The following is a 23427-nucleotide window of genomic DNA, read 5'->3' on the forward strand; positions in this document are numbered from 1 at the left end:
ATGCCACAATTAAAGATCCTGCGTGCCGCAACTACGACCAGCGCAGCCAAAATAAATATTTTTTTAAAAAATAAAAAGACAATAAAGAAACGGAGATTTATATTTCAGGATCTCTACAGGCAGGGAATCTCTAAATGCTCATTTAAGAACAATTCAGCAGAAGAAAGAAGAAATAATTTACTAATAAATGGTTTAGCACAGAAGCTGTGGCTAAATGTTTCCTCACAAAACATCTTATTGGTTTTGAAAAACAAGAAGTCACAAAAGAAAAACCAACATGTCTTTATAAAATGCCAAAATTCAGTCTCAAAAAAAGAGAAATAACCATGTATGAGACTCTACTAAGCATATAAATTATTTCCCCAAAAGTTACCGTTTAAAAAAAGAAAACAAACAAAAAATAAATAAATAAAAAAAAATAAAAAAAGAAAAAAAGAAAACACTCTATGAGAATTTCTATTTAAGTTCCAGGAATGGAAAACACAACAGTGGTATTAATGAAGTAAGCAGAACAATAAAACTTTCCTAAAGACACATGCCAGATTCCAACAGTCCTCAAGGCTTAGGTCCCTCAGTGATTTATGATAAAATATGAAAGGATCACAATTATATGAGTAAAACACTGATGTTCTTCCCTTTGGACATGAAATGTTCACCGCAGAGTTTTCTGTGTACTTTTATAACTGAATTCATGTTTTACTCTTGCAAAAATTTTATTTCTGTTGAAGAAAAACATTCACTACAAGAAAGGTATTTAGCTCACTAGTGCATAGTCATTTTCTCTAGCTTTACATATTTCCATAAATATATACTGCCTTAGTTACTTCTCTATTACTTTGGCTTCCTCATATCCCAAAGGCATTATATATTGTGGTTAATAAGAAAAAAAAGTTAATGTGTGCACTTGGCTGCCAATTGTCAAATGCACTTTTTGGACCAAAGAAAGAAGTAATGCAGACAAACTGAGCAGGAGAGAGAAATTTAAAAAGAGAGGGAAAGACAGAAAAAACCTACCACATCTAGTGTCTGAATAAATAGTCCCCAAGCACTTCACAAATTATGGCAAGTAGAAGTAATATGCCAACATATACTGAATTCTCACTGTAAAAATTTAATACCAAGCTATATTAACATTTCAAATCAGAGTAGTTGGCACCTTTAACACAGTGGTTCTCAACCTTGGATGAATACTGAAATCACCAGTTTTTAGTTGTTGTAGTGTTCTTTTTTTTTTGGCCACGCCGCGTGGCATGTGGGATCTTAGTTCCCTGACCAGGGACCGAACCCGTGCCCCCTGCAGTAGAAGCGTGGAGTCTTAACCACTGGACCACCAGGTAAGTCCCCCCACCCTTGTTTTTTTTTTAAATCACCAGTTTTAAAGAATACTGATGCCCAGGTCCCATCTCCACAGATTCTTACTTAATTGGTCTGAAGTATGTCCAGAGCATGAAAATTTTTAAAGCTCCAAAAGTGATTCTTATGTACAGCCATGATTGAGAACCACTGATTTAAAATGACATAAATTGAAGACAGTAATTTAGTTGTTGGGGTACATGGACACACACACCCCAGAGTTCAAAAAACTTGGTCATTCTTCTTAGAAGCAACCTCTTAATATCCTAGAATCATTAATTCTCTCATAAGCTCATCCAATGACAGCAGTGTAAAAATAACTTTGCCTTTGTTGCCTATATGTGTTCTAAAAACTGGTAAGTTGATTTAGTAGAGTATTTCATAAATAACATTCACCTAGAAGCTGACAGAAGTACTAACCAAGGATCCAGGCCTCACAAAAACATTTCCGGTAGGATCTGGGTTGTATATTTTACTGCCAGCCTAGGTTCTATTACAGTTTACTTCTTTCTTTACAACTTTTCTTGATTTAAGAATATATTTGCGTTCAAAGGATTTTGTGGGTTAAAGTGCATTTTCAATCCTTTTCACAGTGACCATTTTCTTTACAACTTTGAAGTATAAGTAATGTACAATAAACTGCATATCTAAAGCATGCAATTTCCTAAGTTTTGACATACATATATTTACATCCATAAAACAGCTGCCACAATGAACATAAACATTTTTTTCACACTTAAAAATTTTCATGCACCCCTCTGTAATCTAATCTATCCCTCCCTCTACTCTTATGCCCAGGCATCTGCTTTCTGTCACTATAGATTACGTTGCATTTTCTAGGATTTTATATGAGTAGAATCATACATTATGTTAAAAAAAGTTTTTATCTGGCTTATTTCACTCAGCAAATGATTTTGAGATTCAACCATTTTGTTGCATATATAAAAAGTTCTTTCCTTCTTATTACTGAGTGATATTCCTATCAACACTCATGATTACCACATTGTATAACCAACATGTTTTATAACCAACATGTTTTCTTGGCACAGACTATTGTGAGAAGCTAACAAAAGCTCCTAGATGTTGGTGTCAATGGTTTTTGGAAAAACTAAGTCTGGTTATCCCCATTTTATTTTTTAAATTTTTATTTAATTTTATTTATTTATTTATTTATTTATGGCTGCACTGCGTCTTTGTTGCTGCGCTTGGGCTTTCTCTAGTTGCAGAGAGCGGGGGCTACTCTTCGTTGCGGTGGATGGGCCTCTCACTGTGGTGGCTTCTCTTGTTGCAGAGCACAGACTCTAGGCATGTGGGCTTCAGTAGTTGTGGCTCGCAGGCTCTAGAGCACAGACTCAGTAGCTGTGGCGCATGGGCTTAGTTACTCTGCGGCATGTGGGATCTTCCCAGACCAGGGCTCGAACCTGTGTCCCCTGCATTGGCAGGCAGATTCCCAACCACTGAGCCACCAGGGAAGCCCTGATCCCCATTTTAGTTCTCACTTTACCACTTATCAGCTATGTTTGAAGCAAGTCACTTATCTGTCTCATACACCTTCTCTGGAAAATGAGGATATACCACCTCACCTATGTAATTCACCTTAGAAGAGTACTTAAGGACTCTCTGACTTCTAAGACCTACTGATTCTACTGAAATAGGTAAACCTTCTAGAAAGATAGGAGTGCCCATTTGTTTATATATTGTCTGTGGCTGCTTTTGAGCTGCACCAAGAATGATGAGTACTTGTGACAGAAACTGTATAGCTGTCAAGCATAAAATATCTGTCCTCTCAAAAAAAAGTTTACCAACTTGTTCTAAGTAATCATGAAATGTTCCTCAAGCTAGCTAAAAAATCATGTGTAGTGATGTTTAGATTTACTGATTGACAAAAACACATTCTACTGTTCTAAAAAAAAATGTTTTTTCTTGTTACTTTAGCTAACAAAATGAAAGAAAAACCATAGGAACTTAAAAATAGATTTTTAAAATCCCTGGGTCAGTACCCAATAAATTCAGATGGTATATAAGTTACTAAAATCAAAAGGCACATTATAAACCCCAGTTCAAGAAATATTAGGAAAATATCGAGTTAAAGAAATACTATAATAGTTTTCTAGGAAAGTCAAAGTAGATATGTATGTTTTCATATTCCTGCCCAAATGATAAATACTTGACAAAATGAAATAATCACTACTGCCAGAATGAAAAATGAACAGCCTATAAAAATGGCTGGTGAAACTTAGATATCCAAGAATACTTTCTACACCTTTCTGTCAGATTTCTGGTCTAGGAATAATAGGAGGAAGGCTGTATAACACAGTGGTTAAGAAAATGGACTTTAGGATCAGAGAAACCAAAGTCAGTAAAGGCAATTAGCACTACTGCAAAATAACTGAATAAAAGGTCCTCAAATTATATTTTGAAAAAGAACAATTTTTTAAAAGGCATTATCTTTTAAATTAAAATTAAAGTCATTAGGGAACTACAAATACTGGAAAAACACTAAGAAACTCAAGAAGGGATTATGTGAGGAAACCTGCCAGCTAAACAAATGCTCTCATCATTAGAAGAAAAGATATAAATTTCTATTATAGGATGTAATAGAACCACTTATTTGATTATTTATCTGAAAATAAATCTGGTTAACTAATTCAGTGATCTGGGTTTTCTCTTCCTAATTACAAGTTGCTGCTTTTTTTTTTTTCCCAAAAGACATATACCAGGTCATTAAAAGTCTGATCTGGCAGTCATCTGGAGTACAAACTGAAGATTTCAAAGAAAAACCATGTAGATGTCTGCTATAAGGACATTGGAAACTGCAAGGAAAGCAGTACTGTTTTGTAAATAATCAAGATCAATTAAAAACAATTTGTAGGCTCAAGGACAGAAATAGTATACTTTAGGGTCTTTAGGAACAACACAATGTTGTAATTAAAATACATTGCTGGGACTTCCCTGGTGGTGCAGTGGTTAAGAATCCACCTGCCAGTGCAGGGGACACGGGTTCGAGCCCTGGTCCAGGAAGATCCCACATGCCGCAGAGCAACTGAGCCTGCGAGCCACAGCTACTGAAGCCCACATGCCTAGAGCCCGTGCTCCACAACAAGAGAAGCCACCACAATGAGAAGCCCGCTCACCGCAACTAGAAAAAGCCCGCACGCAGCAATGAAGAGTCAATGCAGCCAAAAATAAATAAATAAATAAAAATAAATTTATTAAAAAAAAAACACATTGCCTCCTATACCTGAATGCCTATAAAGATGAGTTTTGTGAGATAGGTTTGTTCTATGTTGTTTAATCTCAATTCCTGGTCTTTACTTAGCATCTTTATCATTGCCTTGGAGATTCTGACCAAACGCCATGAACTCAGATCTAACCAAAAGGGAACAGTGGCCAACTTCTGTGCAATCACCTTATTGACCCATTTTGTTCTTTTGAGATAGCTGCCGGAGGCTGGTTTTCAGACTCTATCCACAGTTGGGAATATCCAGACTTTCAGATGATTCTATCTTTGAAAAGGGATTCTGAAAACCAGAATCTTTTCCTGTTATCATTATCTCTGCAAACAAAGACTGTTACATAACATCATTCTGAATGTATGGCTAATATGTAATGGAAAATACAGTTTACAAAGGGAAATTGAAATTGAACTCACCCGTCCACTTTTCCCTATTTCCAGCTCCATTATGGCAACAGGAGTGTGCATTTGAGCTGAGTGTCTTGACTGCGATTTGCCATCAACTCTCCAGCTCAAGCCCCGAAGCCCACTGTCCCAGCGGCTCTGGTTCATGAGGCTCTCTCGGATTTTTGTCTTATGGCTCTTCCAGAATTTGGAAATGACAGCAGCTTGGTCAGATGTGATCCCGCCTTGCTTTTTGGTTTGAGCAGTCAAGAATGCCTCCAGCTGGTTGAAATCCATGTCTGCAGATGCAATAGACTATAATGACAGAACAAATAACAAATATGAATTTGGTAGATAATTAGAAAAAGATGCATCTTAACTACAGATCACATTTTGAGTGATTCTTAATCACTGAATAAGCTTTCAAAAAGGGTCATCAAAAGACAGTAATGAGAATAAGTGCTTCATAAATACAAAAATATTCCCTTTGAAAATACTGAATATCAGAAAAGCTATTTTGAAAAATTCCATGTTGGGAATTCCCTGGCGGTCCAGTGGACAGGACTCCACGCTCTCACTGCCGAGGGCCCAGGTTCAATCCACAGTAGGGGAACTAAGATCCCACAAGCCACACGGCGTGGCCAAAAAAAAAAAAAAAATCTGTGCCACTCAAATTCTCTATCAATAACTAGAATCTATAAATATCCAGTTCCATGATGAGGAAATAATAAAATATAAATAAAATTAAAATGTAAAAATAATAAAACAAGAGAATAAAATGAATTAGTGCTCTGATGAAATCTTACATAATTTCACAGTGCCTTGTAGCCAGGCTTGGTTTGATATACTATAACTGGGTAATGCCTTGTCCATACGAAGTACTAAGTAAATTTTGTTAAGTGAATGAATTAGTTTAGTTTTATAGCCCATCTTCAACCAAATAGCTCATATCCAATAATACTACTCTGAAACTGTATACTACTTTATTCTTTTCCATAAATTTTCAAATCTTAATTGCCATTGCTGTTCTGAGAACAGTAAGCAGCTAAACTGAAGCGGGAAATCATCAAAGGGCTGGGGCAATGGAGGCCTGAATAGGTCAGTGATGGTTAATGATTTGGTCTCAGAACAAGCTTCCCCCTGCCTGGCCATGAGGATTGGTATGAGCTCCAAACCAAAATATCATAGTACCTCCTTTCTCTGGGCACAATGATTGATCCAAATTAATCTCCCAATTTAGGAGGAGAAGTGGTCTTGCCTCCTGGGGTCATGGTACCAGAAGAACATGAGACTGGAGGGTTGCAGACAGACATCTTTGATCTTTTGGCAAAAGCCTGATTGCAATAAAATAGAATGAAGCCAAGCAGAGATGAGAGTGGGTTCTAATGGAGTGATATCCTGTTCTGTAACCCCCAAGGCCTTGGTTCCTGCAGACCTTTCTTCAACTCTGTATGTTATCTCGGCATCTTTTCCACCTGTAGGCACCAAAAACTCCCATTTACTATTCAAGATAGTTTAAGCTGTATTCCTATCATTTGGAACCAAGAGTCCTGCCTACACTTGAGCAGTAGCAGTGAGAACAGAGGAATGTAAAGGTAGACAGTGTACAGGTGGAGTATAGGTAGAATAGGTGGAACGGAGGCTGAAAGACAAACATGCTGTCTTTCATTCCTCCATTAATATGAAAAAGTTGTACGATAAATATTACAACATAGATTAAAGATATTTCACATTACAATTCAACAAACGTTTACTGAATATCTGCCTATTTACCAGGTAGGAGGACCCAAAATCTCTGGCTATGCCACTCAATAGAAACATTAATTTGTATAATATACTATAATTAAATAAAATTATTTCCACCAGCACTTTGCTTCACACTATCACATCACAACACAGGTGATGTGTATCATTCTTTTCCTCAAAGCATATTAAGAAATCTATTCTGATTTAACTTCACTTGTGACAGAAGTTATTTTGGTTGGGTTCCAGTCAATAATATCCTGAACTGGGGTCAATTCATCCAAAAACGGTATTACCGTCTCTGTAACATATTCTTGTTTTTACTTGCCCAACTCTTTAAAAATGTAAAAACCATTCTTAGCTAATGGGCTATACAAAAATAGTGTGTCCTGCAGGATGTAATTTGCCAACCCCTGCTCAAGAACATCCTACAAAACAAACTGACACATGTCCTACATGACTTGGCAATGTCCCATCTAATATTATGTGGAACCTGTTTGTAACTACCTGGGCTTAGAAATTAATCTTTTTCTTTTTACATAAAAAATTATTTTTTGGCACAGTTTTATTAATAAGCTCTAAATTTTCCAGGAATGCAACTAACACAGGTTGTATCAATACTTTGGTTTGGTCAGAACTTTACAAATAGGTTGCTGAGCATTTTGGAAAATCTCATTACCAGTGGCAATACCATTCATATTTTGATATCTGAACTACCAAAACAACACATCTATATATGTCTGCATTTACTGCTGCACATTCACAGTGATTCTACATATAGGTGCAAGTATTTGATTAATTCATTACATGTTCTAATGCAGTAATGCTTCAACATTTACATTGTTAAATATATATTTTAAATTACTGTATTATTTTATTTTCCTTATAACTTTCCTTTATATTACATGTATGCCATTATATTATTAGAAATTATACATGTTAATTTTACTATATGTGAACTATAATTATACATGCATTTCATTTAAGGTTAATAAAGGAACTGTATGGTCAGACCACTCAAGATGGCTGTTCTCTTGCTCTCTGTACATCCCCTGCCTGACCAGTGCCTGCTTCACCTATACCCTACACTATGACTGACCTTCCTACAAACTTGCCCCAGACCCCAGCTAGTGACTGTTCTTATCAAAAGGGCGGTGAGGGGTGTGCCCCTCTGCTGGTTTCCCTGCTAACTAATGAGCCAACCTGATGTAACTCCCCCTATAATTGGCAATCTCCCCTTCCACCCAGGAGCGAAGCCTGCCACCATGTCCTGCCTGCTGTCTGTCACACGTGGTGGGGTGTTGCCCCAGGACCTTGCTGCAGATGTGTAAGCTCCCCCATCCATTAAACCACTGATGTCTCTGTCGCTGACTCTGAGCTCTTTCTTCGGTCTTGAAGCTGGGCAAGTGCAGGCCTTCTAGGCCTGCAGGGTGCAGCCCAACAGGGACACTGGAAAATATTTACTATAAAAAGGAAACCCTGGGTCTGATAGGTTTGAGAGCTACTGAGGATCAAGTCCAAACCCAACACAACAGGCCCTTCAAAATGTGAGCTGACTTATTATAAGCAGATAGGCTAGAGGGTCCTTGGAGAAAGAGAACCAAGAATGGCTCTCTTGACATAAGAGAACCCATTTAGGCCTAAGCCATTTTGTGATCTAAGCCTGGCTGCCATGCTTGCCCTTGAACAGATCTCAGTAATTAATGATCTTAAGGGAGGGAATGCAGAAACTAGGGAGGAGCAGTCAAGAAACAACAATGCAGCCTTGGGGCAGGGTCCTCGTTCCTCAAGGGATATACATAATATATCTTTGAGTTCTGCAGGAACTAAGGCCCCCACCAGGTGGAGGATGGAATGAAGACGTTGATAGTCTAGACTTTAATCAACTAAAGCCTGGACTCTGCCAACCTTTGTCCCAATTCTATGCTGAATTCTCCTCTGCTCAAGCCCCTTCATGAATATACATGTACCCTTAGTTTAAAACTTCCCCAATTTTGCTGTTCAGGAAGACACTGCTTTGAGAAAGATCTCCAGTGTTCTCCTTACTTGCTGCAAGTAATAAATCCTTCCTTCTCTCAATCTCTGGCTTGGTTGTGGCTATTGGCTCAATTCTCACCACTCTTGGGCAAACCCAGTTTTCTGGTAACATTATCCTCCTATCTTATTTTACTCCCTGCCTCCCACACTTGCCACTCAAACAGCACTAACTTGTTCATAATGCCCCTGCTACCAATCCCAATATGCTAGCTGCTTCTTTCTGTGTGCCTCTGTTCACGCTATTCTAACTGCCTGAAATGTCCTTTCATCACCACCTTCACCAGATTAACTTCTATTCACCATTCAAGACTCAGTTCAAGCATGACTCCCCCAATATTCCTCCTCCCCTAGTAAGGTAAGAGTGCCTCTCTATTCCAAAAATGCCCTAATATCTCTATCATAGCACTTACCTCAATGTAATGAAGCTTTCTGTTTACAAGTCTATTTCACCCAACAGACTTTAATCTTTGACAGAGTCTAATTTATGTATCTCTGCAAATATAGGATCTAACACAACTTTTTGAATTTATGTTCTAAGAAGCACAACTGTATCAACAACTTTTTAAACCAAAAGTAATAAATGTTGCAGATTACGTCTAGAAGTATCTACAGTTACCAACTCCTTGCTCTACAAAATCTTACCATATATATCACAAACTATAAACTCCTAGATAAAGTAGAAAATAATCCCATGGTGTTGATATCTGTTTGCCTAATCTAGCCTTGCAAATTAGCAAGGGGCTCAGAGCTAAAGGATATTTAGGCTAGGAAATCAGGAGAAAGGAAGAATCTGATTGAAAGATAAAAATGCAAACCATCATATTAATGTTATTGACAATGTTGTGCTGCTAGAATATAATCATAGAACAACCCCACATGATGTGGCTGCTGGTGGGCAGCTTGGAGAAACCACTGGTCACCTAGTCTACACAGATCAGCAATATGCTAAAAATGTATTTGACTGAAATATGATGATCCAATTACAACTTTTAAATGTTAAAAATTAATAATTATCAGTTTGAAACTTAAATTTCAAATGAACAAAAAAAGTGAGGTAGTAGGAGACAGGAAAACAGAAGAGACGTAAAAACATGCCAAGTTGTTCTATTTCAGAGAAAAGAAACAGACTGATATGTATGCAGTTCCGATCAAAATCCTAGCAAGAGGGCTTCCTGGGCTTCCCTGGTGGCGCAGTGGTTGAGAATCTGCCTGCTAAGGCAAGGGACACGGGTTCGAGCCCTGGTCTCGGAAAATCCCACATGCCGCGGAGCAACTAGGCCCGTGAGCCACAACTACTGAGCCTGCGCGTCTGGAGCCTGTGCTCCGCAACAAGAGAGGCTGCGATAGTGAGAGGCCCGCGCACCGCAATGAAGAGTGGTCCCCACTTGCCACAACTGGAGAAAGCCCTCGAACGAAACAAAGACCCAACACAGCCAAAAATAAATAAATAAATAAAAGTAGCTATTAATAAAAAAATTAAAAAAAAAAATCCTAGCAAGATTTTTTGTAGGTATAGACAAAATTATTGTAAAATTTAAATGGAAAGGCAAAGGAAGTGGAGTAGATAAAACAATTTTGAATAAGAACAATAAAGTGGGAGGAATTGGTCTTCTGCATTTCAAGATTTAATTCAAAGCTACAGTAATCAAGATTCTGTGATATCTGCAGACAGACAGATACATAGACCAATGGAATACACAGACCAATAAAAAACACAGAAACAGACCCCCACAAAATGGGCAACTCATCTTTGACAAAGGTGCAAAAGCAATTCAATGAAGGAAAGAAAGATAGCATTTTCAGCAAAAGGTGCTCAAGCAAGTAGATATCCATAGGTTAAAAAAGAGAACCTCAACCTTAGTCTCATAACATATAAAAGTAAATTTTAAGTGGATCACGGGCTTAGATATAATGAAAAACTGTAAATCTCAGAAAGAAAAAGAAAGACAATCTTTGGGATCTAGGACTAATCAAAGCATTCTTAGACTTGACACCAAAAGCATGATCCATAAAAGCAAAAACTGTTAAATTCGACCTCATCAAAATTAACCTTCACCATGTGCAAAAAACCCTGTGAAGGGGATAAAGACATACTTCAAATTGGGAGAAAATATTTCAAGCCGCATATCTAACCAAGGACTAGTATCTAGAATATATAAAGAACTTTCAGGGACTTCCCTGGAGGTCCAGCGGTTAAGACTGCACACTTCCACTGCGGCGGGTGCGAGTTCCGTCCCTGGTCGGGGAACTCTTTAAGATCCCGCATGCCGGGTTTCCCTGGTGGCGCAGTGGTTGAGAATCTGCCTGCCAATACAGAGAATACGGGTTCGAGCCCTGGTCTGGGAAGATCCCACGTGCCGCGGAGCAACTGGGCCCATGAGCCACAATTACTGAGCCTGCGCGTCTGGAGCCTGTGCTCCGCAACAAGAGAGGCCGCGACAGTGAGAGGCCCGCGCACCGCGATGAAGAATGGCCCCCACTTGCCACAACTAGAGAAAGCCCTCACGCAGAAACAAAGACCCAACACAGCCATAAAAATAAATAAATAAATAAACCCAAAGTTAAAAAAAAAAAAAATTTTAAAAAAGATCCCGCATGCCACACAGTGCGGCCAAAAGAAAAAACAAAAAAGAACTTTCAAAGTGTGATATTAAAAAATAAACAATCCCATTAGAAACTGGATAAAACATATGAGAGACATTTCACCAGAGCAGATATTCAGATGGTAAATAAGTACAATGAAAAATGCTAAACATCATTAGCCACCAGAGAAATGCAAATTAAAACCACAATGAGATGTCACTATACACTTATCAGAATGGCTAAAATGTAAAAATCGTGACAAGACAGGATACAGAGACTCTGGATCACTCATACATTGTTGGTGGGAATGTAAAATGGCACACCCACACTGCAAAACATTTTGGCAATTTATTATAAAACTAAACATGCAACTTCCATATGACCCAGCAATAGCATTCCTGGGCATTTATCCCAGAGAAAGGAGAACTTACACCCATACAAAAAGCTATACACAAATGTTTATGGCAGCTTTATTTGTAATAGCCAAAAATTAGAAACAAACCAGACATCCTTCAACTGGTGAATGGTTAAATGAACTGTGGTATATCCATACCATGGACTATTTTCTCTACAATAAAAAGGAAATGGGCCATTGATACTACAACTTGCATAAATTCTCAGAGAATTATGCTGAGTGAAAAAACCCAATCAGGAAAAGTTACACATTGTACTATTCCATTTATATCATATACTTGAAATGGCAAAATTACAGAAATGGAAGACAGATCAGTAGTTGCTAGCGACTAAGGAAGGGGTGGGGGGCTCTTTGAGGAATATGTGGCTGCAGCTGCAGCTGACCTCGGGTCCACCCGCTCCTGCTCTTGACTCGCCACTGTTTGCTCTCACCCAGGAACAAGTCAGTCAGGGAGGTACATCACAACCATGGCTTTGAAAGATACCAGAAAGATACCCGTGGAACCAGAGGTGGCAATTTCACCAAATTAGAATCACCCTATCCAGTCACAACGTAAAACCTCTGGAGAAGGTTTGTGCAGACTTGATGAGAGGTGCAAAGGAAAAGAATCTTAAAATGAAAAGACCAGTTTGGAGGCCTACCAGGACTCTGAGAATCACTACAAGAAAAACTCCTTCTGCTGAAAGATTTGGTCTCTTTTTCAGATGAGGATATACAAGAAACTCATTGACTTGAACAGTCCTTCTGAGATTGTTAAGCAGATTACTTCCGTCAGTATTTAGCCAGGAGTCGAGGCTGAATCACTACTGCAGATGCTTAAATCAACTATTTTAATTAATTGATTATCAGTTGTTTAAAGGGGGAAAAAAAAAAAGGAAGGAGCAAGGGTGGGTGGGAGGAAAGTAGATGTGGCTATAAAACTGCAACATGAGGGATCTTAGTGGTGATGGAAAGTTCTGTATCTTGACTGTACCAATGTTAATATAGTGGTTGTGATATTATACTACAGTTTTGCAGTACGCTATCGTTAGGGGGAATCAATAAAAACTACAATGGTATCTCTTTGTATTATTTCTTATAGCTGCATGTGAATCTACAATTATCTCTAAATAAAAATCTTAATTAAAAAAAGAAACCTACATCAGGCCTATTTCTTGCTCTAAATGTAAGTTCTTTAAGAGGGCAGAGACCTTGCCTCTCTTGTTTAATATTTAACCCCTGGAGCCTCGCACAGTGACTGGCATATAGTAGGTGATCAGCAAATATATACTGAATGAGTGAATAGTTGGATGAGCATGAAATCTGGAATCCCCAAAAAAAAAAACTAGTCCTGTACTCACTTGATTTTGGGAAAGTCTTTTAGTCTTGTTGTACCTCAACTTCCCCATTTATAATATGTAGATATAATATAGAATATGGTTATTTTAAAACTTGGCTCCAAAATTCTTTGACCCTTCTCCCACGAAGAGTTAAGGGTCTATGTCCCATTCCCTAGAATATGGGCTGTGTGAGTGTTTGATCATGGCAATTCCAACTATATGACATTCTGGAAAAGTCAAAACTATGGAGACAGTAAAAAGATCAGTGGTTGCCAGGAGTTCAGAGGGAGGAAGGGAGAGATGAATAGGTGGAACACAAGGGATTTTTCAGGCAGTGAAACAATTCTGTATAGTGTACAAAATCTGATACTAAATGGTGGACACACATAACTAAACATTTGTGTAGAAAGAATATACAAACAGAATGTACAAGACAAAGAGTGAATTCTAATGTAAACCATGGATTTTAGTTAATAATGTAATCAACACAGGCTCCTCAACTGTAACAAATGTACCACACTAATGCAAGATGTTCATAATAGGGGAAATTGCTTGGGAGCAGAGAGCAAGGGAGTATATGTTAACTCTCTGCACTTTCCATTCAATTCTTCTGTAAACCAAAAACCGTTCTTAAAATAAAGTCTATATAAAAAAAAAAAAAAACTAGTGATAGATACAAAAACATGCATAAATTTCAGATATTATGCTGAATTTTAAAAGTTAGATACATCGAGTATATACTGTATGATTCCATTTATGTTAGGTTCTAGAACAAGCAAAACTAATCTTTGATAACAGAAACCAGAAAAGTGGTTACCTGAGGCAGAGGTGGGGCTGACTGGGAAGAGGAATGAGGGAACTTTCTGTGGTGATGATAGGATGATAAGATGATGATAGAAGTGTGGATTACACAGGTATATATATTTCTCAAAAACTCAAACTGAATACTTAAGTACTATCATATAAATTATACTCAATTTTTTAAAAAGCAAAAAATAACTTCTTACAAAAAAGATACCATTTTTTAAAGTTACAAATTCAAATGAAATACTGAGATTTTGTAAAGTATATAACTGACAGAAGAGTAGTATGCAGAATAAATAAAGAACTCCTTGAAATCAAAAAGACCTACCAGCTAAAAACTTGACCAAAAATATGAGCAGACTATTCATAGAAAGCGAAACTTAATAATAAATCAATCAATAAAAATATGCTCAACATTAATAATAAAGAAAATGTAAACTAATACCATTTCCCTTCCATTAAACTGGCAAAAAGTAAAATGCCGCACAATATTAAAAACTGTTTCTTCACTTCCTCACCAACAATTCTCATATACTGTTGTGGGAACAGAACATTTTTGAAGAGTAATTTTGCATTATCTGTCAAAATTTAAGATGTACGTATTCTAGAACTCAGCAACTCTTCTGCAATGGAAAAAACTTAGAGGAACTCTTAAACCTATGCACTGGGAGTCCTATGCAGGAATGGTTATTGCAACAATGTTGGTAATAGTAACAAATTAGAATCAACCCCAATGTCCGGAACAACAACAACAAAAATGGTTAGTGACATTCAAACCATGGACTAATACATAGTAAATGAATTAGAATTATATCTATCAACATGGATAAAGCACAAACACATAATGCCGAACAACAATAACAAAAAAGGCAACTGCACACAAATACATAAAGTATGATACTATTTATATGAAATTTTATAAGATAAAAAAATACTATAAATTTAAAATATGTATGTAGTAAAAATGTAAAATTATGCATGAGATTGATAAACACCTAATGCAGGCCAGAGCTTACTTCAAAGGACAAGGAGAATGAAATCTGAGAGGCATATAGGGGGCTCTAGTAGTATCTACAATTTTTTTTAATGTTTTTAATAAAACTAACTTTAGAACAGATGTACAGAAAACTTGTGAAGATAGTACAGATTCAATATACCACACACTCAATTTCCTAGGCTATTAACATCTTACATAAGTAAAGTCACACTTGTGACAATTAGTGAATCAATACTGATAACATTATTATTAACCATAGTCTATATGCTATTCATATTTCCTTAGTTTTTACCTAATGTGCTTTTTATGTTCCAGGATCCCATCCAAGTTACACTACATTTAGTCAACATGTCTCCTTAAGCTTCCCTCGGCTATGACAGTTTCTCAAACTTTCCTTGTTTTTGATAACCTTGACAGTTTTGAGGAGTACTGGTCAGGTACTTTGTAGAATGTCCCTCAGTTTGAATATGCCTCATGTTTTTCTCATGGTTAGACTGGGGTTATAGGTTTTGGGAGAAAGACCAGAGGTGAATTGCCATTCTCATCATACCACATCAAGGGTACATGCTATCAACATGGCTTACCACTGTTAATGGAACCTAGCTGAGGTAGTGTTTTTCAGGTTTCTCCACTGTAAAATAACTCTTTTCTCCCCTTTTTCTATAATCTACTCTTTGGTGGGAAGTCACCATGAGCAGCCCACACTTAAAGAATAGGAAGTTATGCTCCACCTCCTTGGAGGCAAAGTATCTATATAAATTATTTGGAATTCTTCTGTGTAGGTCAATAATGTTTTAAAATACCCAAAAAAGAAAGAAATAATAAAGATCAGAGCAGAAATAAATGAAATAGAGACTAAAACAAAACAAAACAAAAACAAAAAGATCAGTGAAACTAGGAGCTGGTTCTTTGAAAAGATATACAAAATTGATAAACCTTTAGCCAGACTCATCAGGAAAAAAAGAGGGCCTAAATAAATAAAATCAGAAATGAATAAGGAGAAGTTACAAAGGATGGTAAGAGATTACAACAAACAAGTATATACCAATAAAATGAACAACTTAGAAGAAATGGATAAAGTCCTAGAAATGTATAATCTCCCAAGACTGAATTAGGAAAAAATATAAAATATGTACAGACCAATTACCAGTAATGAAATTGAATCAGTAATTAAAAAACAAAAACAAAACAAGCAAAAAAACTCCCAATAAACAAAAGTCTAGGACCAGAAGCCTTCATAGGTGAAATCTACTAAACGTTTAAAGAAGAGTTAATGCCTATCCTCAAACTATTCCAAAATAGATTGAAGAGGAAGGAATGCTTCTGAACTCATTCTCTGAGGCCAGCATTATCCTGATACAAAACCAGACAAAGACACTGCAAAAAAAAGAAAATTACAGGCCAGTAACACTGATAAACATAGATGCAAAAATTCTCAACAAATCAAATTCAACAATACATTTAAAGGATCATACATCATGATCAAGTGGGATTTATCCCAGGAATGCAAGTACGGTTCAAATGCGAAAATCAATTCATGTGATACACCACATTAACAAACTGGAGAATAAAAATTCTATGATCATCTCAATAGATGCATAAAAAGCTTTTGACAAAATTCAATATCCATTTATGATAAAAACTCTCAACAAAGTGGGTACAGAGGGAACATACCTCAACATAATAAAAGTCACATGTGACAAACCTGCAGCCAACATCATACTCAACGGTGAAAAGCTGAAAGCATTTCCTCTAAGATCAGCAACAAGACAAGGATGTCCACTCTCGTCACTGTTATTCAACATAGTATTGGAAGTCCCAGCCACAGAAGTCAAACAAGAAAAAAAAATAAAAGGAATCCAAATTAGAAGGGAAGAAGTAAAACTGTCACTGTTTGCAGATGATATACCATATATAGAAAATCCTAAAGATACCACCAAAAAACTATTAGAACTAATAACTTAATTCAGTAAGTTGCAGGATACAAAATTAGCATACAGAAATCTGTTGCATTTCTATACACTAACAGAGAACTATCAGAAGAGAAATTTTTAAAATAATATCATTTACAGAAGAATAAGACACCTAGGAACAAATCTAACTAAGGAAGTAAAAGACCTGTACTCGAAAAACTGACACTAATGAAAGAAACCAAAGACGACACAGACAAGTGGAAAGATATACTGTGCTCACAAGTTGGAAGAATTAACATTGCTAAAATGACCATATTACCCAAGGCAATTTAAAATGCAATGCAATACCTACCAAAATACCAACAGCAGGGACTTCCCTGGTGGCGCAGTGGTTAAGAATCTGCCTGACAATGCAAGGGACACGGGTTCGAGCCCTGGTCTGGGAAGATCCCACATGCCGTGGCGCAGCTAAGCCCACGCGCCACAACTACTGAGCCTGTGCTCTAGAGCCCGTGTGCCACAACTACTGAGCCCACGCACCACAACTACTGAAGTCCGCACGCTCTAGAGCCCGTGCTCCGCAGCAAGAGAAGCCACCGCAATAAGCCCGCGCACCACAATGAAGAGTAGCCCCCGCTCGCCGCAACTAGAGAAAGCCTGTGAGCAGCAACAAAGACCCAACACGGCCCCAAAAAAAAAAAAAAAATGCCAACAGTATTTTTCACAGAACTAGAACAAATAATTCTAAAATTTGTTCTAAAAGGCCACCTACTGAGTGGGAAAAGGTGTTTTCAAACAATATATCTGGTAAGCAGTTAATATCCAAAATATACAAAGAATTCATACAACTCAATATCAAAAAAAAAATTTTTTTAAATGGGCAGAAGACCTAAACAGACATTTTTCCAAAGATATACAGATGGCCAACAGACACATGAAAAGATGCTCAACATCACTAATCATCAGGGAAATGCAAATCAAAGCCACAATAAGATATCACCTCACAGCTGTCAGAATGGCTATTATCAAAAGTCAACGAATAATAAACGTTGGCAAGGACATGGAGAAAAGGGAACCCTCATGCACTGTTGGTGGGAATATAAATGGGTGCAGCCGCTATGGAAAACAGTATGGAGATTCCTCAAAAAATTAAAAATAGAACTACCATACAAGAATCAATAATCTTGGGCTTCCCTGGTGGCGCAGTGGTTGAGAATCTGCCTGCTAATGCAGGGGACACGGGTTCGAGCCCTGGTCTGGGAAGATCCCACATGCCACGGAGCAGCTGGGCCCGTGAGCCACAACTACTGAGCCTGCGCGTCTGGAGCCTGTGCCCCGCAACGGGAGGGGCCGCGATAGTGAAAGGCCCGCGCACCGCGATGAAGAGCGGTCCCCGCACCGCGATGAAGAGTGGCCCCCACTTGCCTCAACTAGAGAAAGCCCTCGCATGAACCGAAGACCCAACACAGCCAAAAATAAAATAAAATAAATAAATAAAGTAGCTATAAAAAGAAAAGTGCTTTTAAAAAAAAAAAAAAAAAAAAAAGAATCAATAATCTCTCTAATTTTATTCCATATCAAAAGAGGAAAGCAAACTTGCTAGTCTAATATAATAAATATAAATTAATGTGAAAAATCTTGGTTCTTATGACCAAGAAGAATAAATACTGGGGACATAATTTCAACAACCCGAAAGTACTATTTCTTAAAAGTGTATCAAATATAAGTGATAACTCAATGCAATCTAATAACTTGTAGCTCTTTTTAATCAACTCGATAAAATATTGTCAAAGATAAATAATAAACTTCTAGGATAAGTATCTTATTGACTCAAATATAAGATGACCTTGAATTTAGGTAATTCTATTTTGCCAAGAAAGAAACAAAGTTTAATTTTAAGAAATATTCTTTATCATGGTCAGTATTGCTAGTAACTCATATATATAATTTTTTAAAAAAAAGCAGAAAATTCTCATCCACAAATAATATACTTACCATCAATCTCATCCTGCTTGGAAATAACTGTCTTTTTCTAGTTATATTATATGTGGGGTTTTTAATATTGTAAGAAAAAAATATTGCTGGAATATTCCAAGGCAGTTGTTTGAATGGATAGCTATTTCTTTAGTGAGTAAGTTATATCCAAGAAGAAAGAATGATTAGGAATTAAGCAAGATAATGCATGAGATATAAATATTTGCTTCTCCAACTCCTTAATGGGAACAGTAACTAAGAATTTCAGAAAGTTATTCACTCCCCTAATTTCCATTAAGTAAGTGAACTGGAACACATCATGCAGATTTAAATTCGTCATTTCTAAAAAAAACAGACTGACAAGCATAGGAGGCTAACCAAGAACTAACAATAGTTCAACCCCCATAGAAACTACTCATGGTAACCAAAAACAAATCTTTACTTGTCAACAGTTCTGTGAAGGTTCCAAGAATGTTATGCCATAATGTGCACACATTCCCTTAGTTAAGCCTATAAACTACAGAATGCTACCAGCTGTCAACACATAGAAATTAAGACCTTGAGAAAGCAAAAGCAATTTGCCTCTAGAGACTAATATTAGCTTGTTAGTAAAGGGTAATAAAGAGAATGTTTTTTCTTCTTATTTCACCAGAATATTTTCTGACAAAAATATATATTTACACAATTAAAGATCAAATACCAGGTCAAAAGATCTTAGTTGCATTTCTATAGCCTCTTGGAATAAAAAAAATCATATGATGAGCTAAAGCAAGTGAAACTGTCCAAAAAATGGTTTAGGTAAACTAGTGTTTTCTAATGCTCTTAAAAGTTTTCTTTTTCTTTTTTTTTTTAATTTGTATTTATTTATTTATTTTATTTATTTGGTTGCACCAGGTCTTAGTTGTGGCAGGCGGGCTCCTTAGTTGTGGCATGCGAACTCTCAGTTGCAGCATGCATGTGGGATCTAGTTCCCTGGCCAGGGATAAAACCTGGGCCCCCTGCACTGGGAGCGTGGAGTCTTATCCACTGCCCCACCAAGGAAGTCCTCAGTTTTCTTGTTTTAAAAAAACCAAATATTTCCCTTGAAATTGCTTATGATATTATTTTAAGTAGAACATAGTCCAAAACATAAGCAGAAATAGTCCAAAAGAAAAGCAACTCAGTTTTTGTGGGGTTTTTTTTGTTGTTGTTGTTGTTGTTTTAATTTATTTGGCTGCGCCAGGTCTTAGTTGCCGCACACGGGATCTTCGTTGCAGCGTGTGTGCAGGATCTTCGTTGCGGCATGCATGTGGGATCTAGTTCCCTAATCAGGGATCGAACCCAGTCCCCCTGCATTGGAAGCACAGAGTCCTAACCACTGGACCACCTGGGAAGTCCCGCAACTCAGTTTTGTCTTTTATTTACCTTCAGTAAATTCGTAAAATCTGGTTTACTGTACTTACAGTTAGAAAATGGTTTTGCTGTTTGAAACATTTCTCTGGGCTTTAGTTTCCCTGAAATTAAATGAAGGGAATTTGCTAAATGATGTCTATGTACTCTGCCCCCAGTATTAACATTCCATGTTGCCGTATCTATACATTGAGCTACACAAAATTGCCAGTATGCAACTGTTTTTGACTTACAAAAATGGTAATTTGAAGTGGTTCAACCTTGCTAAATTTCCAAAGCTTTATTCCCTCCTATAAACTATCTTTGGCATAACTCAGCTTTTGTATTCTTTTTTTTTTTGAAGTATAGTTGATTTACAATATTGCGTTAGTTTCAGGTTACAGCAAAGCGATTTGGTTATACATATATATGTATATATCTGCATTTTTTTCACTTCTCATTATAGGTTATTACAAGATATTGAATATAGTTCACTGTGCTATACAGTAAATCCTTGTTGTTTATCTATTTTATATAATAGGTAGTGTGAGCTTTTGTATTCTTCGAGTAGACCAAAATGATGAAAGCTGGCTCTCAATTGCCTTTCAAGATTGAATGTACTTTATTAGAAAATTTTTGTAAGGCCTATTTTATCCCTGAAGAAAAAGTAGATAATCTGATATGGAAACCCTCCTATGTTACTACTTCACAATTCAGTTTTGAATATTTGCAGAATTTGTTCTGGCCCACTCAGTTTTGACTCCACTTGTTATCACCATATAATCTTCATTACCGAGTTTCAACCACCTTCCTATCAGGCCCTGTCCTAAGCTCTCAAAAAAGATGAATAACATGAACATGACTTTGAAGGGCATACAATCTGGTGTGTAACCAAAAGCACAATGCAGCATCCTTGGCTTTCCTCATTTGCCAGGAAATCTAGAGCAGTACTACCCAAAGTACAGTCTGCAGACCAATGCCAGTCTACAAGTCCACTATGAGGTGGCTGTAGAGACTGAGAGTAAACCTTCAGAAACTTTTGTGGCAATGTGACAGTATTTTTGTGTTGATTATTCTAACAAAATAATTGAACCTTGTATTTTTTTGTATTTTTGGTGAGAGACTGAAAATTCTAAAAACACAACACACACACACATACACTACAAATCTGGTCCTCAACAGACATCATTTAAGAAGCACTGGTGTTGAGGAGTCTATTGTTTTTGCAGTTTAGGTCCGCTGTATTTTAAAGTAAAAACACTCACTCATCTCATATCAGACTGCAACAACTAATAGCTAATTGGTCCCATGTCCACTATAATAAAAATCCTGGCTACATTTAAACAGGGGAAAAAAAGGTTACCAAGAAGAAAATAAGGTGCTGGCTATGGACAACTTGGAAAGATTAAAGTCAAAGCTAAAAATAAGAAAAGAGAAAAATGCTATTACTTTTCACTGGGGAGAAAGGAAAATATTTCAAGTTGACAGCAAATTTTATAAATCACTGTTGTCTATGCCTGGTCCTTCTTACAGGAAAAAAAAAAAAGCTATAATCATTTGAACTTCTCAACTTACACAATTCAGAATTGAAAATTACCAATAGAAGGAAACTTCAGCAAAAAGAAGAGCTACGGAGTGGATAGGAGAATTCATTCCTCTCATATCTGTGTCATTAGTCCTGTTTCTTGCCACCTGTGATAAAATAATAAAGTCTCTGTTTATCTGATGTCTCCATGCCTGGGAAGTTACTGGAGCCTTTGTAAACAAAATACAACCATGTTTCATTTGGCACAGGTAAACACAGAAGTGCAATCAAATCATATTTCAAAGGCAAATTCACATTTCCCATTACTAGATTTAATACACAACTGACTAGCATGTCTGTTGAGTACTACTGCCATATTCTGCATGCTAATTTAACAAATTTACACATTAAAAAAGAAACTAATTTGGTTTTATAAGACAAAAATTTGGCCAATGACGGACTCGCCTAGAGTACCTCTGGACACATTCCAAAGTTCAGTGACTTACATAACTGCTATGTAACAGTCACTATGTCAGGAACTTTCCAGTTTCCTGGCTGCTTTAACATCCAATTAAGGGCAGACAGGTGAAAAGTTAACCAAGCCCAAAATCTGGTGATACAAAGCTAGGTGGGAGTGAGAAAAAATAAAAGTATACACTCTAACAGAGTGATGAATCTGGTTAAATATATTCATATCAGGTAGCAGCACACCAGTGAAAACTGAAGCTTGAACATCAACAATTTAAAAACAGCCTCTAAAAAAAATAATAAATAAATAAATTAAAAAAAACAGCCTCAAGCAATTGGGAAGTCTTTGGTATACAGCAATTAGTCATTGTGCTCTAACAAATTTTTTTTTTAAGTGTAAAGGTTTTTTTTTTTTTTAATTATGTGTTAACACAAAGTTATTTAAGTCAATAAATTTTTAAGGAATTTCACATGTTCTGATTCTTTCCACTGCCAATCACCTTAGTTTCTCCAAACTCATAATCTTCAAGATAAAATAGCCCTTTCAAAAAGAAGTTATCATATAAGTCAGCCCACAATTCTTTTAGTTAGGCTTCTTTGATCTCCAATGAAATATGGACACACTTCAAAATTCCCCACCTGTAATCTTTGGGATCCAATTTCCTCAAGCGATTTACTTTAGGACCATGTTTAGGGTCAGGAGATGGATCTGCCTGGTTCTTAATTTGACACCCTCTAAAAATGTATTAGGTTCAAATCATATTCACTCCTAAGCCATCACACCCTAGAACGCACAGATCATTGGGATATGCCAATACCTAAGATAAAAAGTTTGTTAGGTTTTTCATAGTTTACTTGGCATGTGCTCTAACAAATTTTAATCATGTGTTCTAGGAGGTATGCTTAGCTAGTAAGCATACCTACCCAACTTCCCAGAATTTTCAGGGCAGCTTCATGGAACTTGTTTCCTTAAGGATATCAAACCTTGATACTTCAATAAAGGTAAATACTTATTTACCCTTTTGTATGTTTGAAAATTCTTAGAAAAGTTTTTTTAAGGCAAAAAAAAAATAAAATACTGAGGGAAAAAAAGGCAAAGGAGTCTCATGTGAGAAGGGTAGCTGAACTTTGAAGCTCCAACTCCTGTCCTTGAGATTTATCATGCCCTTAAAGATAACTCAACCCCTTGCAGCAGCCATTTTTTTCACATTTAGTAACTACTCCGGTGGATTTTTAAACATCTATCCCTAACTCAGATTACACTTGTTTTTTCAAGATCTTTCTTAGTCATTTATAAGATTTCACATAC

The 23427-nt window shown here is 36.8% G+C and overlaps 1 protein-coding gene across 1 annotated transcript in view; it reads right to left on the reverse strand.

Moving 5' to 3' along the window:
- Window positions 1-23427, reverse strand: part of COMMD1 (copper metabolism domain containing 1) — a 144666-nt gene that overhangs the window by 70662 nt on the left and 50577 nt on the right. Inside the window, exon 2 of the mRNA XM_036872743.1 lies at window positions 5006-5287. Within this exon, the coding sequence (XP_036728638.1) occupies window positions 5006-5287 (282 nt within the window). The remainder of the gene's footprint in view (window positions 1-5005; window positions 5288-23427) is intronic.

This window comes from Balaenoptera musculus, chromosome 13, assembly GCF_009873245.2.
Source record: "Balaenoptera musculus isolate JJ_BM4_2016_0621 chromosome 13, mBalMus1.pri.v3, whole genome shotgun sequence".
In the NCBI taxonomy this organism is placed as follows: Eukaryota; Metazoa; Chordata; class Mammalia; order Artiodactyla; family Balaenopteridae; genus Balaenoptera; species Balaenoptera musculus.